Here is a 15,685-nt window from a genome sequence, read left to right on the forward strand (position 1 = left end):
TGCCATGGGTATCTCCTCTGGCCTCCTGAATATCCTGTTTAGGCTTCATCAAGGACAATTTGCAAATGTCTTTTGAGGACCAGCTGGAGAAAACGCAAAACTCTTTCTAGTTAATAAAGGCATTAGCCAAGGTTATTCACTGGCCCTGTGTTGTTTTCTCTGTATGTAAACCAGTTGCTAGAGGCAGTTAGTGCATGCTGTTGTTGTAATACTTTATTCGATATATACATATCATAAAAGTACTAACAATTCGAACATAAAACACACATATCTAAAATCTCATATTCGATTCATTTCATAATTTAAAAAAAATAAAAGGATATATACATATAAAACACTTAGTTATATATAAAAAAGTCATACGTCATATGCAGTAGTGGATTTAGGTGACAAGTTGGATGCCACGGTCTAGCCTTCAATAGTTTTTAGCAGTCTTGTACGTATAAACCATGCATTTGATAAATACTTAGCAATCCCACATACGACAAACAGAGATGTAGTATCTGATTAGAGGATACGCAAAGCAATCCTAAAATCTCTCACTTCCAACTCTCTACATACAGGTTTTAACCATCTTGCTCTTGGTTTTTTATATGCTATTCACGCGAACAAGAAATGGGGTAAAGATTCGCTCATACAAGGGCAACCAGGGCAGGTATGGGAATGAGTCCTCAATCCTTTCCATCCCTCCATGAATTTATTCAGAGGAAGTACTCCGTATCTCATTTTCATGAAGAGCGACCTATCTCTTGGGATTTGGATGAAATCAAGGAAGGGTTCAAACTTCTTGGTGGGTTTGTGTTCCAAAAATTTTGTAGTTAGAGACCCCCACTTTGTACTTTTTGATTCCTCCGCCTGGACCCATTCCCAGTAGATTTTTTAAATAATTTGCTTATGGGGAGGGGATTGGGAGATCCAAAATTCTCCCAAACCTAAATTCAAAACCAACTGCTTTAATTTGTTTAGCCAGTGGATCTTATTTAAACTATTCAAGATGATCAACTCATCCAACACTAAGGCTTAGTTTGCCAGTTTTAGCGTCCTTCTCAGGCGCACCCAGAACAGCAAAGGTCGGAGGCGCACTACGTCTGAAATAGAGTGTTTTCCCATGTCTATAAAAAGTGGTTTAAGAGGAGTAGAGGGCGGAAGGGCAACCATATCTCTCATAAACGTATTCTCCGCTCTTGCCAGGTTCGTGGTGTTTTCACATCCCCACAGCTCCGAGCCATAGATAGCAGAGGCCAAGGCCTTGCCATCGTAGACTGCCAGGGCTGGGGCTACTGGTCTGCTGGTGGACAAGCGCTGATTTCTCAGGATTGCTCCAGCATGCATAAATGATGCTCCTTTGCTAGGTGGAATACTAAGATTGCAACCTTTTTTTGCGCAGGTGATAGCTTACTGGTCTCAAAGACACCCCTTTGTCTGGTTGGTAAATTCAACAAACATACAAAAGGCTTTGATTATTACCACTGCTAAAATCAAGTTGATAATGTTAAGACCATACTCAGATTTTACACATAACTTAAAGTTGGAGAATTATTTACGCGAGCCAATAAACGATCACATTGTAATTATAAATTGTATTTATTTTGTGCTTACTACCCCTGACAAGGCGCTTTGTGACGAGTAGCAGACTACTTCAGAACCCAAGATTAGAGGTCATTAGTATTGGGTTTTTTGTTTTCTTCTTATGCATTAGTTGTGTAGGTTTGTGCTCTTGCTTTCTTGTATGTGTAGTAAAGTTTAGTGTAGGGATTGAATGATGGGAATGGATTTGAAAAGGTAGTGTAGTAAGTTGTTTTTGTAAGCAGTGGTCGTGTGTGCCTGTTAGTTTGGTGACATGGCTAAAAAAAGGAGGGGGACGTTTTAGAAGGATCTTTGGGAGTTCATAATCATCAGAACGTTTTGGGATTAGTCAGAGTGAAGATGGATAGGACAGAGGTTTAAAGGACTTTTCTTTATAAACAATTTTTTTTTACTTGTACTTACATACATACATGCACATGAGACACTAAGTAACGTTTTTTTGGCTGTATAGAATCCCTGTATATAAATACCAATATGTGCAGAGAAAGGCAATATTTCAATTGTTTGATTTACTCATTTATCTTGTGGTGAACTATGCACATTTTTCATTAAATTTTTTAACGTTTCAGTAGTAGGCATAAACAAATCTATATTTTCTACTATATGTACACAGAAGCATCAATTATGACATGGTCTGATATACACGTATATTGTGGTATAATATACATTTTACTGATATAAATGTATTGGATAATAACAGGAAGCATAGTTTAATGTACTGTGACACATGTATAAAAACAACTTCATCTCCATACTGTGAGAAGCATAGTTTGTCATGTCTGAGTATACTGTTGTGTACACTGTTGTCGTGTGAGTATAGTAGTCATGTGGGGAAGAGCCAGCTCTTGCCAAATCTTCTGAAGCTAAGCTGGTTGACAGTTGATGTTACATTTGTGGGTAGCGAATTCCATAGTTTGGCAGCTTGAACATTGAAAGATTACCCACTCATTATGTTTTTTCTTATATGTAGGAATGTTGAGACAGAGAGACATTCCTGTGTGTAGGTTACTTTGTTGATTTTTTCCTGATGAAGAGTGGTTCCCATTGGCGGCTCCTCCACTGTGGCGGAGGAGCATTGCCGCCCGTGTTTTCAAGTAGTGTGGAAGAGGAAACATAAAATGATAATAACTTTCATTTATTATCATTTTATGTTTGTGCTGCTTTGCGGGCAGGCAAGTGTGGCTGCGCTACTCTCAGAGCAAGGCAGGGGAGGAGTGGTTTGCTCAAGTGCGCAATGACTGTTTGGTCAGCACTTTCGGGCCGCCCAAACCAGTCATGTGTACTCTCCCTATTCTCCATGCAGGCTGCATTACAGCCTGCATGGAGAACATGCCCAGGCCCCCATTCCCTGGTTGAGCGTCGAGCCAGGATGCTCAAACCAGTAGGCTTTGTGAGGGAAAAGGAAGGACGACAAAGCCTAATGTTAGAAAGCCTCTGTGGAGCAGAAATATGGGTTTATTGCAATGGCACACCTTTATCATGATGTAAGAAAAGATTTTTAAAGCATCTTGTAGGATTATCTCCAGCACCTCCACAATACCTTTGTTCCTGTGCTTTGGGTTGATGGATGTCTTCTCGCTTGCCAAGTTAAGATCAGTCTTGTATTTCAAAATCTATTTTGAGTATTCTTATGTATTAATTGTAAAGGCTGAATAGCTTAACCCATTCGGTGCGTCGGACGCCCCCCGGCCATCTGATGTCACAGTGGGCGTTGCGGAGCACGGCCGGGGGCCACCCGAAACACGCCCACTCATTAAATCACCTGCACCGTGGCGGAATTCGCTCTGCGGTCAATGGGTTAAACAATAAAAAGTTTGTATGTACTAGGTAGGAGTATGGGGGATTGCCAAAATAAGCCATTAAATGGAGGTGATCCAGCAGGACACTAACCTACAGACAAATATCACTAAATAACACACATTCGGGTCCATTACCCACACTTACTTACAGTATCTAGTTGATGAAAACCCTGCCGGGAATCAATTTTTGGGTTCCTTATATGTCCGTTTGCCTAGAGAATTTGAACCTATTTATTTAGTTACTAAGCCCTTTCTTACTCATGGATCTATTAGTTGAGTTAGAGTTGGTAATTAATTACATTAAGCATTTACCTATTTTAATTTCATTGAATAACCTCAGGCTCAGTTTTAAATTATAAAGTTTTATATGAAAATATTTTTGTGAATAAGATGCAAATTACAGTGTTAACACCATCATTCTGAGAAGGTAAAATTCAGTTTCCTAACTTAATCTATAGATTTAAATGACAAGTACCTCAGGAAGAGAGGACAGAGAGAAAAGCCACATTGACACAATTACATTATATTTACCTAGGATGGTGTGAGATCAGACCCCTCTGGCCAAGAGTTTGGACCCCACGAATTACCAGGTAACAGGTTCAGGACAGGATTAAACAGGACAGATCAACGCCAGCGTCAAACCCCTCTCAGATACTAGTTCCCTACTGAACTATCTTCTGCACCTCATTCCTAGTCCCTCGCCTCCTCAGTCCTCTTCCGCACTCTCGTTCCTAATTTTTATTTGAAAATTCTAAGTCTGCTTCTGGTAATCAATCAGCCTTCGGACAGCATGTCTATCTCTCAGCATTCTGGCAGCCATCAGCTTATTTCAATTTACTAACTATCCCAATTATACCTTCTGGTGGCATGTTCCACCCCCAAATGTTTCAAACTTGTGTAAATTGTGTATTCTGATTGGACAAGCCAAGGGGATGATCGTCACACCATACTAAGTGTAATACTTTTCTAAAGAGCATTGTCTTATGTTCCCCCCCATTTGATTTGTTTCTCCCAAATTTTATTCCAACCCGTTTTCTCATATTAAAATAAAACATTGCATTACATTTATGCATTTATTCATTGAGCCTTCAGGATGTTCCGTCACTTTCTCCCTATGAGAAAATATCGTCCTTGACCATGTTCCAACGCTTGGGGTCACGACTCCAGGGTTGCGTACTACTGGGACTGCGCACGTTACCCACGTGGATTTAAGCCTTGTCTCTCAAATTAGGCCAAATAGCGAACTAACAGAGGAGTCAAAAAGACAAGATGTTAGACTCAAATAAAATAGTTTCACTGTATACCACTTATGTCTACTCTAATCCCATTTATTTAAAATAATTCTTTATGCATTAGCACTTAGTATAAAACGCAGTTTAGTTTTGAGCAAAGCAGATGCTTAGCATGTGAGTTCTGAAGCGGCCATTTTGCACGTTAGTGCGTAGAAGCAAAGCTTTCGCTCCAAGCGTTATGACATCATGCAGTTGGCGCATGTGCAATTAGTTTCCTGCGTTTTTAGTAGCCATTTTAGTCTCATTCAATTACTTGTTAGTAGAGACATAGGCAAGCTTCCCCTGCTTCTACATTGTGTACGAAATACGTGTAAATTAATAGGACAAACAATTATTAATACTTTATTATGATTATAGGAGAGGATTCATCCAGCAAGTTGCTTATATGCAAATCCTTGCTCCATCAGAGGTACTGCTCAGTGTTTAAGTCCTCATGGGTAATGGATCGCTGGGCTAGTGAAGACACGTTTGGGTCCTGTAGGGAAGTTAGGACTGTCCCATCTCTGGCCCTCCCCTGATCTCATCACCACCATCACAGACTCTGAAGAGACATAGCTTTCAGATACCACACAAATGTGTAACCAAACTTGAGTCTTATTTGGACGAGGTGGAGCCATTACCGTCTAGGGTTGTCCATTTCAAGTTTAGGGTTGGCCTTTTACCATTAAAACGTTTGACCTATAATTGGTATATTTTGCACGGCCACACTAAACAATGCTGCAATTGATTGCACTGAGTTGAACATAAAGCACACTTCTTGTTCATCTGCCCAATGTATGCCACCCAGAGTGCAAAATAGGTACGGCTGTTGCTGAAAGGCATGATGAGCATTCAGACCTTGAGGTCAGTGATGGGACTAATGAGGCTGATACCTCTAGGACTGTGGTGTGCACAGTCTCACATTACGTGATGGCTGCTTGGACAATTATACACGTTTTTTAATCACTGGTTGATATCTGTTTATGTAAATGTTTTTATGGGTTTTTTTTAAACTGAGAGAAACGTCTCACTCACTCTTGAGAAATCTGATGGCTGTCATGGAAGCAGATATCTTACTTTGACTAAGAAAGCTGCCTCTGAAACTCTTTTAGCTTGCTTCAGTAGTTATCCATTTCTACAATCCTACTAGATGTAGTAGTTTTCATTGGGGATTCCCTCATTACAGAATTGTAACTATGGCACCATTCTACTTAATGGATGCTTCACAAAGCATGCACACGAAGGGAGTACTCATTCGTCAAACGGAGGCCATGCAGTCACTCAGCTACTTCCTTTCGCATCACTCTGGTCTTGTAATACTGCAGTAGCTTTCCAAGATTTCAGTACAAATCACAGACGTAAAAGTTAGAAAGAAGAGTTTTCACAACATACTCGTGGTAACATTCGGCAGTGGATTCCTCCTTCCTCCACCTCTGCATAAGACATAACCATCTGCAAGCTGGACCCCAAACCTCATCTCTCCCTAAGGCTGCACATCTCTATATGTATACAGAAGGGTCTGTGGCCCTCCTAGTCTTATGTGGTGTACACGTATGGGAACAGCGTATGTTCTGCCAAACATATCCTGGTACCATACACTTTTGCCATACATTTCTACTTGTAGCATTGTATACCAAGTGACAGTTTTGCACACAGCTATTCACTTGAGCACTACTGGAAATCTGTGACGTGGCGTGGTTAATGACTACTGCTGAAATTCTTAGGGAATTTCAAAATAGTTAGAAATGTGTTCTGAGCAATCGACTATCTCTATAAAACATAATTTCAGATTATTTTTTCACACGTTGTTGACAGGGTTACAATGTTTTTCATTGCATTCAGTTCTTCCTGTAAAAATATTTAAGGTTTGTGTTTCGTGATAAATATTATTGGATCTCTTCCACAAGTGTTCATGATAATACGAAAAACATTAAAATACTTTATTTAAATAATGCACTTTGTATGTCTACATTCGTAAAATGGAGGCATATGGCAAGGCCACTGTTGAATGGCGGCAAAAAAAGCATTTGAAGTTTGGAACATACTGTAAACAGAGGCTCAGATAATAAGCTTATAGATGTTAAAGAATTGTTTAAAACCCCTGATATTAATAAATACAAATGTATATGAATGTTCACCTTATTCAATTAAAAAAATAGAGAATTACACAGATTTAGTAGTGCACCCGTATGTGCATTTTCCAATGTGCTTTGTGCCCTGGGCCAGGCTGAGAACACAGATCAGCCCAATTTTATCCGACCGCCCGGGGGGGGGGGGGGAGGGGGGGCAGTAGTGTAAGTGTGAAGCACAGCTGTTTGACTGAATTGGCCTCCAGCACTGCTGCTTTTGTTACTGGTGTCCGATATGGCAGCACTGCTTCAAAACCGGCCCCCAGTAACAACACCGGCCCCCACCCTTTCAGCCTCCCGGGGAAACGCCCGATGCCCGCTACAGCCAGTCCGGCCCACCTGTTCGTGCCCTTGACATGCACTGCTCATGACCTCACATACCATATCTCTCATGGCATGTAGCATGACATCATGGATAACATCACTGATGAGATCTGAACTTACATCATTGATCAAAACACTGTGCAATATGGGGGTGTGAGTTATAGTTTCTCCAAGGAACTAGAACTGCTAAATGTCTGTGTTTTTTATTGCTTAAAAAGTTGAGTTTTCACCTAACTATAACGTTAGTTTAACCTTTGTTTTTTCAGTAAATATATATATATATATATATTGCTGCTCACAGCCACTTTCGGTGGCAGTATGTGTGCAGGCATGGGCCCGCCAACATCCAGGAAATGGTATCCAAACCCTGATGTTAGGAAAGCTCTTGTACACTCAAATTGGTGGTGAACCCTTAGTGTTTTAATTTCACAATTGGCTTGAAGTTCCGAAGCATTTCATGAGAACAGTGCTTTGCTTGCACCGCAGGAGCACATTCAGGGTTGCCAGGTCCAGCAGTCACCCAGGGTGAATGTTGGCTCGCGAACCAGTGGAGCCATTGGGGTCTTGGGCCTCCCCCTGCGACCATTAACAGGAGGCAATGCTGTGAGGTACTGTGGAACTGCAGAACCCAAAAGAAAATAAACATGGCTGGCTCCCGTAGGCCCCTAGTATGGATGCTGACTGGGGAGCCTGCTGAGCCGCAGGGGCCTTGGGACTCCTCCCACAGCTCCCAATGATGGCAAACTGGGGGCGTCCCAGTGTGACCAGTGCACAAAAAACTAAAGTTTATGAATGCGGTAAGAGACAGCAAAGAACAGTAATAAATGGCCAGAGCCTCCTGGGCAGGGAACACATTATTGCTCCCAGTCGGGCCAACTTTCACCAGCTCCCGCAAAAGTTGCTGGCAGAGGGTTCCCCACACAGCCCTCAATGGATTTGGAGTTTTTGGAGATGTTGATTGGGTGGGAACTGGTGTTCTCACCAATCATTTAAGTTGTCTGCGCCTGGCGTTTGCCCTGGGGCTCCCCTCACAGACCCCCAATAAATATCATACTGTGGGACCCCCAGATGGCCACCAACTGCTAAAAAAAAAATCTTGCTTTTTACTGGCATCCATGATGGTGCCTGCTGGGTAGCCGTCTGGAACTGCGGGATCTTGGGGCAACTGTTGTGCCACCAACTTAATAAAAATAGCTGTGGGTGCCCTTGGTGGGCACTGGAGCACCCAAAAATATATATAAAAAAGAATAAAATAAATAATAAATGAGGGAAGGAGTAGCTCATTTATTATTCACTTCTCCATAGAAGGAGCGCTCCTGTGAGGGTTTTTTACTTCTTTCTTTTGGAGCTTGTCATTTTAAAGATTTATTTTGACAACTTTTTTCAATAAAAGTGAATGGAAGCAGGAATACCTGCCAAAATAGAATCTTGTAGACAGCCACTAATGAGCAAGTGCCAAGATCTTCTCCTACAAAGACTTTGGGAGAGAGATACAGTTAGCACTAACAGAAGCCGAGGCCACTATTTTCTAAAATCCTCACTTCCTTGTGCCAACTTCAGAACGAGGCTGCACTCTGATAGAACAGTTCCACAGAAATGTGCAGTGTTCAACATGGAATGAAAGAACTGTTATTGTTTTCAACGGTGTGTTAATGGACCATGATCCAAAGGCCTCTGTGCTCTTTAACCTAGAACAAAAATTAAATCTCAAATGGTTAAAAAAATGTAAATAAACACTTAAAGGCAGGTTTATCCAATGAGTAGCTCGTGAGCTACTAATAGCTCCCCCGCTACCTATAGGTAGCTCTCCTGTGGGCAGCCCAGTGAACTAAATTCAACGTTTCTTCTTCGTTGAATTTATATATGAATAGCAAAATTGAAAAATGTGTATTAAAAACAAAAATGTGTATATTTTCAGAATTCATAAGCTTACGTTTCGAGATAAATTGTTGAATATCCAAGATATATTTAAAACTGATATTAGAGCTATAAAATCAAATCGTTTTAGGGCGAATTTTACTAATAATATTAACTTGGTGCTAGAGGCATTGCAGCTATGGCTTGGTATTACCCGTGTAGATTCATTTTTCATTGACAAAGCATTTTTAACATAACAGCTGGCAACCGTGCCTGAAGCACGGAGGTATTCGATACTAGTAATCTTGCACATGGATGCCATCAGCGCCAGTTCTAGGGTGGTGCGATCGGTGCAACCGCACCGGACGCTGGCTTGGGGTGTAATTTCTGCAAGTATACTATCATTTTAAAACCACCTGCTGCCGCATTCCTTGCCTCCAGAAATTTTCAGGCGTCAATTAAAATGTCAAGATAACTCCAGTGATTAATTGTCTTCCTGGAGAGAGACAGAGTTTTGCCTAGTGGAGGTTTTGGCTCATGGTAAGGTTGCACAGGTGGTTAAAATGCTTGTACCATGCAGATAACAAAGTGCATATACTGTAAATAGGTCAGTGGGTTACTGCTTCTGTAAGAGAGATCATTTTGTCACTTGTAGTTTATAAGTCAAAATCCTAATATAAAACATATAGCTATTAACTGTCATTAAAGAGCTGCATGCAAACTGCAAGGTATATGTTAGAGCTATAGGTTTTGTTTTGCCCAGTCTTTCATTATCCCAATCTTGCCAAAAGGGTTCATTTGGGTAGAAAGCAAGCCTTGTTATTAAAGAGAACCCGTAACAATGGTGTTACGTTATAAATTCAGAATTTTTGCTTTTCCAGAATAAGGACTCTTAAACTATATTGCCTACCAGAATCAATGACATGTGACTCCTACACCTTGTAGTCCTGTCTGATGTAACATTTCCTATACACTGATTTACACACATATGATTGTCTCTGAGCAATGTGTGTGATGTAAAGTGCTCTGACACCTTATACTGGTATGAGTGGTGCTATAAAACTAAATGAATCTGAGAGACAGTGGTTATGGAGACTTGAGGGGCACTGTTAAAGGGTGGAAGTGGGGGAATCCATGGCAGGGGTGGTCATTTGGGGGGGCGCCAACAAATATTATCGCACAGGGTGCCACAAGTGTTTAAGCCGGCCCTAGTTGCCACTAATTTAATCCTGTCTGATACAGTTCCTACTACATCTCTATTAATATTAGTAGCTGGGGAGGATTTTCATTAAACATAAATAGCTCCTATTACATTAAAGGCTGGAGACCCCTGCATTAAGGAATAGATGAGCATTGGAATTTTCGTAATATAATTCTGAGCATGAAAGCCTGAATCACATACAAAGGAAAGCACTATTTCTTTACCAATTACAACATAGATGATCGCAATTTTAATATACATCTCACCATTCTTAATTTAGAATATTGCTTATTTTTTGTGTTTTATGGAAATGTCATTCGTAACTTTGCTTTCAGACGCAAACAATTTCGCCACATTTATTGGTTTAAACACCACAATTGCAGGATAAAGAGAACACTTTTCTAAATTAAGTGTACTATTTTGTTGGAATTGTAATTCAGAATATGTTTTTTGCTATTAGCTGCACATAGAAACTGTCGTAGGTAAAAGAAGTGCAAATGTAGCCAAGTAGTAGGTTCCAAGAATGTAGTTTAATAATCCAGTTCCAAGTAAGTAAAAAGGAAGATGAGACGGTAAGTAAGATGGTGAAAGGTAAGCCCACCAGGAGCAGCCTCCCTGCTGCTCAGCCTGCATCCACCAACTCGCACTCCACACGTAACCAAGCTACCATGCATTCCATGACATCACCACCCATTCCAACACTCATCCTCGTAGAGCAGCAGGGAAGATGTAAGTGAAAGAAAGGAGAGGCGAAAATAAAGTCACCACATAAACCTGTTGAGTGAAGTATTTTTTAACCGAGAAGCAAAAAATAAGTAATGTATTCTCCTTTCACGTTTATATTTCAGGTGAGGCTTCAGCATGAACAAAATAAGGATATACTTGAATTTCCGTTTCTTCGGAATTTCTCTCACAGTGAAGGGTGTGCCGTGGCTGAACTCCCTGTTCTAATGGCTGGACGCACTAATCTATCAGGTATTTTGCATGGTTGCCTAATGCTACTAGTGACAAACAGTAAAACAGCAATTCAATTCATTTAAATGTTTTGTCCTTTAAGACACACTCTAACTTATACTCTCAGATAGTCTTCTCACAGTTAAAGACAATATGATATTTTACCATAGTTTATCACATTCATGAGATGAGAAATATGACTTAATTTACTGCATTCTTCACAATTCTTGCAGATCTAAACACTATTTGATGTTAAAATAAAAACCCAGACACCTTTTTTCAGAAAAAAATGTACATAGGAAACAAGATGTTTGCTGTGTTTTTTTGCCTCATTCTAACTTCCTGGTGAACAGCGACGCCTTTATTTCATGAGGAAGGTCCCTCGGAACCAAATATATTCGTTACAGCCTTTTTAAAATTTCAATTACAGCTTTAAAAAATGTATTTAAATAATTTGAACACCTTAAAACGTGGGAGTGCGTATCTAAATTAAACAAAGGACTTTAAGGAGCGTCGCATGGAAGCCCCACCCGTTTGGCCCCGCCCCACACACACTAAGGTATGCAACGTCTTTCCGCCCTTTCCTTACTATGATGGACAGCTCACTCGAGGGACCTTGGCGCCTGTCGGCGCAGTGGCAAAGTTACAGACACACATGGTCACTGGAGACAACTTTTCTGGGCCTTTACGCAGCTGTAGTGTAGCAAAAGCACTATACATTTACCCAACGAGGTAGCACTTACTGATTAGCCAGTAGAAAGTACTCCAGTTGAGTAGAGGTATGGCACAACCGGTGGCATCTTCGTGAATAAATATGCAGGCAGGATTCATCCTGGCACGATGCTCCTGTCACAAAAATTAAACCTCAACAGGAAGCACTTACAGATAAAGCAGGTGCCCGAGTTGAAGTTCAAATTCAGTCACTCATTATAATCAGCCCAAACAACCAGTGAGCACGGTCAAGGCTAGGCAGGTGTGCTTCCTCCTCTACCGCCTACAATTAGATGTAATCCTTGATGGAGGTCTTTGCATCCACGAGTTTCTCTAGCGCAATTCCCTTATACTTCCTGTGAACAGGAGGCTGCTTTCTCCTCATCTGGTGCTCTGATCGGTCTCTGACCCTTTATAAACAAGTGGCATGTGAACTCGCATAGAAGCCCCACTTATTTGGCCCCGCCCCACACACACTAGGGTATGCAACTTCTTCCCGCCCTTTCCTCACTATGATGGACAGCTCACTCGAGGGACCTCAGCGCCTGTCGGCGCGGTGGAAAAGTTACAGACACACGTGGTCATGGTCACATTATGTAAATCCACGAGTTTGCGGATTTTCGCGCGAACTCGCCGATTTTTTTGCGATTTCGTGCAAATTTGCGGACCGCAAATCCGCAAAATTCGCTCATGGTTATTTAAAACCACACTTGACATATCCAACCATTTTTTTGCTCACAATCTGTCTGGTCTAAGTTCCTAATGGACCAGTTTTACCAGTGGCGGCAAACAATGCCAATTTAAACGCATCTGTGTCGCGTTGACCGCATAATTTGTAACTTTGCGAACTTCGGTTACAAATTCAACTTTGCAAAGTCTCACATTGCAGAGTACAGTGTTGTTCCTGGGCTATGAGCTCAACAATGAAGGTCGAGGGTTGGCTCCTCACTTCTTGGAGAAATGGGTACAGCTGCCTGCTCCTACAACACTAAAAAAATTACAGTCCTTGCTGGGATTTTTGAATTTCGGGCATACCTATATTCCCAAATATGCCCAGCGTATCAAGCCTTTGTATGCTTTGATACAACCTACTTTGACCAAATCATGCTGGCTGCCTGAACATTCAGCCATTTTGCTATCTTAGCAGGCTGATCTTCTAGAATCTAAATTCTTACTGACTCATGATAACCACACCAACCTGGTGATAAGAATCATCCCTGGGGCGGTGGGTTTCACTTACCTTACTTTTAACAAAGGTGACACAGTACCTATCGCTTACAAGTCACACTTGTACACTTCGTCTGAAATGCGGTTTTCCACTGTGGAGAAAGTTTTGACAGCAGTGCAAATGGCGATTCTTAAGGAACGTGCACTGTCGCAGGGAAAACGCATGTTGGTTGTTACCCCGTATCCTGCCCTAGAGGCAGTGACGAAAGCCGGAGTACCAAATTCTAAAGCTTTGCACCCACGGTGGATACAATGAGCAGCATCATTGACGTCTCCGGATGTCACGTTTATTTTTGATGCCTCCTTACAGTCACAAGAGTTTTTGCAGTATGAGTTTGTTTATCCTGCGTCATAGACTATGCGGCCTTTGGAGGATTTCCATTGTATCATTTACACTGATGGTTCAGCGCAAGTAGCGCATGGGTCTAAACACGCATACATCTCAGCTTGTGCCATTGTGGTAGGTATCATGGTGAATGATGAATTCAAGTCCGATGTCGTGCATACACAGACATTAGGGGACTGTACCGCACAATTGGCAGAGCTCCGTGCTCTGATGCTTGCATTGGAGTACGCTGATCCTAGTGTGACGACTCTTGTTGTGAGTGATTCTTACTACTGTGTCCAGTCTTACAATGAAAACCTGTTCTTTTGGGGTTAGAATGATTTTCGTGATTTCAAGGGTAGCACGATAAAACATAAAATGATCTGGGTTCGAGTGGTTGAGCTTAAAGAGAAGTTGCCACTCGTGTATGTAATTCACACTCTCAGTCATCAGCACGTGGGAGTTCACACTGTTAGCAATTAATTTGGCCGATGAGGCCGCAGAAACAGCAGTATCTACATATTTGGTTGCAGCAGTTACACGCTCCAAAAGTAAGACTGATGATGACATCTTGGCTGCTGTAGCCGCTACTGAGAAGAAAAGTAAATACCCTAAGGGTTTCCCTTCGAAGTATTCATATCACTTAAGTCCTGATAGAGTTCCTTATGTGAAAGTACCGGACGTTGGTGAACGACTGATTCACAACGCGGACTGCAGGTCCACACTGATTACAGCTGCTCATGAGGGTGTTGCTTCTGCACATTCAGGCGTTTCGGCTACTGTATCTCAGTTACAACAACGTTTCTGGTGGCGGGGACTGTACAAACAGACGTGTGATTATGTCCTTCAATGTGACATTTGCCAGCAGATTAAGCCTTCGACTGCTACGCGTCCACCCCAGACACAGTTGTACATTTCTAATAGACCACTTGGTTGTGTTTATTTAGATCACTGCGGTCCTTTTTCCTCTGATACTGCGTATAAGTACATCTTAGTTGCAGTTGATTCTTGCTCCCTCTTTGTGTGTGTGTGGCCACACCACAGCGCTGATTCACGAACTGTCATAAGAGACTTGTGTGTCTATGTAGGGATTTTTGCCTGTGGCACCTTCCATTCGGATCAGGGTCCTGCTTTCGCCTCTAAGGCGTATAAGGATGCCATGACTTCGTTGGGGGTCCAAGTCAAGTTTTCGTCTCCATTCAGACCTGAGGGTATAGTGTTGTGGAACGAATGAACCGAGATTTAAAGCAGTCTTTGACAGCTAGAGTTATAGGCACTGGCAGGAACTGGCTGGCCCAACTAAATAGCGTACAACGTGCACTTAATAATCTCCCTAGAAGGTCTCTGGGTGGGAGGACCCCATACGAAATGCTCTTTGGTATCAAAATGTTTGTCCCGGACCTTGACGGTCTAGACTAGGCGGCAGTTGCTGCCTCCCTTGACATAGATGAACATTGCAATGTTTTACAGGATCTACAAAAGACGAGAGACAGTCTTGCAAAGGAACACTTGCCCTCCACATCTGAGACTGCGTTGCAGATTCCGGTAGTTGGCTGGCTATCCCAAGTTGGAGAACTGGTTCAGGAGAAGATCGAAAACAAGAAGGAATTTGGTCCCTCATATCGAGCTCTGGTTCCAGTGCTTGGCGTGAAGGGCACAAGAACAGTCATTTTACCACCACTTCCAGGTCGTAAAGAAAAAAGGTATATCTCCATTGACAATGTCAAACCACACAGAGTGGCCGAATCTTCTTAGTATGACTCCGGCAGTCTCATGTCTATCGATTTTGAGAAATTCTGTTTTGGCTCCCAGCGCCTGATGTTGCCCTCGAGATGCCTGCAGTTTCAAGTCCTTTACTGAGTTCAATACCTGGTGCTCACCTTGATGAGACTAAATATACTTACCCCACTGACCTATCGATGCCTGATTTGCAAACTTGTTTTGCTACAGAATCCAGATTTTCATTTGACATTGACTCTCACACATCGAAGACCCCTTCCAAGATTTCTGTTCTTGCAACACTGTTTAAAAAACATTTTTTGATTCCTCCTTGGACCTACATTTGGTTGGTGCTTTTTTAGATTTACCTGTTCATGTCTATTGGATATGTGGTGTATTTTTTCCGCCTTGTCAACGGACACTATGTTGAAGAAAGAACATGCATTCAACATATTAATGGAACATTGGCTCCCCATTCCTCATCACACAGATTGAAGAGGGACCTGGCTTTTGTTAATATCACTGCTTGGCCCGTCTTAGATGGGATTGTGTGGAATGCTATTAGATTTCAAATCCATGGG

At 41.8% G+C, this 15,685-nt stretch overlaps 1 protein-coding gene across 1 annotated transcript in view; it reads left to right on the forward strand.

Annotated features, from left to right (window-relative positions):
* RP1 (RP1 axonemal microtubule associated) overlaps positions 1 to 15,685 on the forward strand; it is a 2,616,437-nt gene that overhangs the window by 2,098,617 nt on the left and 502,135 nt on the right. Inside the window, exon 49 of the mRNA XM_086965756.1 lies at positions 11,017 to 11,143. Coding sequence (XP_086821882.1) covers positions 11,017 to 11,143 — 127 coding nt within the window. The remainder of the gene's footprint in view (positions 1 to 11,016; positions 11,144 to 15,685) is intronic.

Source organism: Lissotriton vulgaris, chromosome 4_1 (assembly GCF_964263255.1).
Source record: "Lissotriton vulgaris chromosome 4_1, aLisVul1.2, whole genome shotgun sequence".
Classification (NCBI taxonomy): domain Eukaryota; kingdom Metazoa; phylum Chordata; class Amphibia; order Caudata; family Salamandridae; genus Lissotriton; species Lissotriton vulgaris.